We start from the raw sequence: 1,979 nt of genomic DNA on the forward strand, positions 1-1,979 counted from the left end.
GTTAGCAGTTGCTAATCCGTCTTGGCGTAGAATCCCTGAATTTCTTATTGAGCGAGCCAGAAGATAAGCAACTACCAGAAAATGAATCGAGGGTTGGGCCTGACTTGACATTTCGATCTTGGCCCGAAGCAATCACTAACATAAACGGAAACTTTTCGAAGCATTTTGGTTATTCTGTTCAAACATGCTGTGCAACCGAGGATTGCAATTTTCAATTGATCCTATGGTATGTATAATGATAATATTGCTCAGCTGTAGCACCCTTTCGGTGCCTAACTGCCATGCCACCCAAAGGTTGCACGAGGGCTATGATACTGCCAGGTTGCCCAAGCCTAGACAAGGGAAGTCGACAGGCAGAGGTCGGGTTCGAACCACGGACCTTCCGGTCAGTAAATTCGCGTTTGGACCATCTCGTCCATTCTATGGTAGCTCGCGCTTTTGCGGTAGGGATATTACTTTAACATTGAGTTGGTATACTTCGCCCGGCTCGTTCACAGACTGAGTGCAGAGGCTTATTCATGAATCTCACCGAAATCAGCGTCACAGCGGTTGGACTGAAAGAGGACAGAAAAGATAACCACAATATCACTCAATTGTTTGTACGAAACACGACGATCTGCGACCAACCTTTGAGTTTTTCAAGGAAAGTCGCAAATTATTATGCGTCTCTCACTGCTTGGCTTAATAATGAAAACCTGCCTGTGGTTCTTCGAAGCTCACCGCGCCCCAGTCTTAGCACACTACAAAACGAACGATATCGCTCGTTATGACGCACAGGACAGGCAGCTGAGTGAGTGAGCATTATCCAACCTCGTTGATCTCTCAGATTGGATCACTGCAACGACCACCGACTGATTCGAACTGGCACGAAAGGGAAAAACGCAACGAGTAACACACAGTGAATAGTGATATTGCGTGAAAGCGTTAAAAATGTACCGAACGCGATCTTCACGGTCAGTTCGTGAATCCAAACGAATAGAAACAATGTGCACTGGGATGTGAGTGATTTGTACAAGAAATACCTGGTAGATGGACGAAAAACCAGTAGTCATTGCAGTAGAAGAAAATATTTGATGCCAAATTGCAGAATGAGATGACAAATAAGATGCAGACCGTGAGTTAAAACGGATATTATATATAGAAAAGGAGTTTGGGCAGGGAGAGGGAACCGGTGCAAATTACAGGCGATCGTCAAGTAGACGAACGGTGGAAGGTAAACGCTTGGAAAATAGGGAACTGTTTTTTCGCCCAGGACTAAGCCGAGTAGACCCGAGTTTTAGGGTGCTGTTGGCCGTGAGTGGAGTATCTGTACACCGTTGCAGCGAGGTGAACCGATACAACTGGCGGGCAGCCTGTTTAGTACACCGGTCGGACAAAGATATGGCAGAGCGGGGGCAAAACTGATTGATCCCAGACAGGACCTCCTCGTGTATCCCGGTGGGACTCAACGACAGTGATGGAGAGGAACCAAATGCCGAACTGGTTTCGGAGGAGGGAGTGTAATATTCGGAAACCTCCTGTTCGGTCATGTCAAACGAACGTCTCGCCAACGGTTTTGGAGAGGCAGACCAATTCACCCCCTGCTCCAATGTTATCAGCTGTGCTGTGACAGAGTCTAGATGAGACTCCATTATGGACAAAGTTCGCTCCAACGGTGTCAAAATGAACTGATCCAATTGGTCCAACTCCAAATGGGCTCCGGAAACATCTTCCGGTGTTAGGGTATCCGTAATCGCATCCAGACTGAATGTGGCCGAAGAACCCAAAGTGTCATACATAATTGCCGGATGGCATAGAGTTTCTTTCAGGGAAGACTTGCTCGAGGGCATGGAGGAGGTGACTGGAGACTGATAGGGACCATTTGCCACGGTTGTGACTGTGAACCAATCAACGTCGGCCGCGCTGAGGTTCGTAGCTGTCGCACACGCACCTGGAGGTCCTAGCAAGATGGAAACGAAAGTTAGATTATCACGTGCCCC

At 47.8% G+C, this 1,979-nt stretch overlaps 1 protein-coding gene across 1 annotated transcript in view; it reads right to left on the reverse strand.

Annotated features, from left to right (window-relative positions):
- Positions 1 to 923: 923 nt before the first annotated feature.
- The window catches only part of T265_07729 (hypothetical protein), a gene marked incomplete at both ends in the record, with an annotated part of 33,417 nt that continues 32,361 nt past the window's right edge, over positions 924 to 1,979 (reverse strand). The window contains one exon of the mRNA XM_009173325.1: positions 924 to 1,939. Within this exon, the coding sequence (XP_009171589.1) occupies positions 1,179 to 1,939 (761 nt within the window). The remainder of the gene's footprint in view (positions 1,940 to 1,979) is intronic.

Source organism: Opisthorchis viverrini (assembly GCF_000715545.1).
Source record: "Opisthorchis viverrini unplaced genomic scaffold opera_v5_184, whole genome shotgun sequence".
Lineage (NCBI taxonomy): Eukaryota > Metazoa > Platyhelminthes > Trematoda > Opisthorchiida > Opisthorchiidae > Opisthorchis > Opisthorchis viverrini.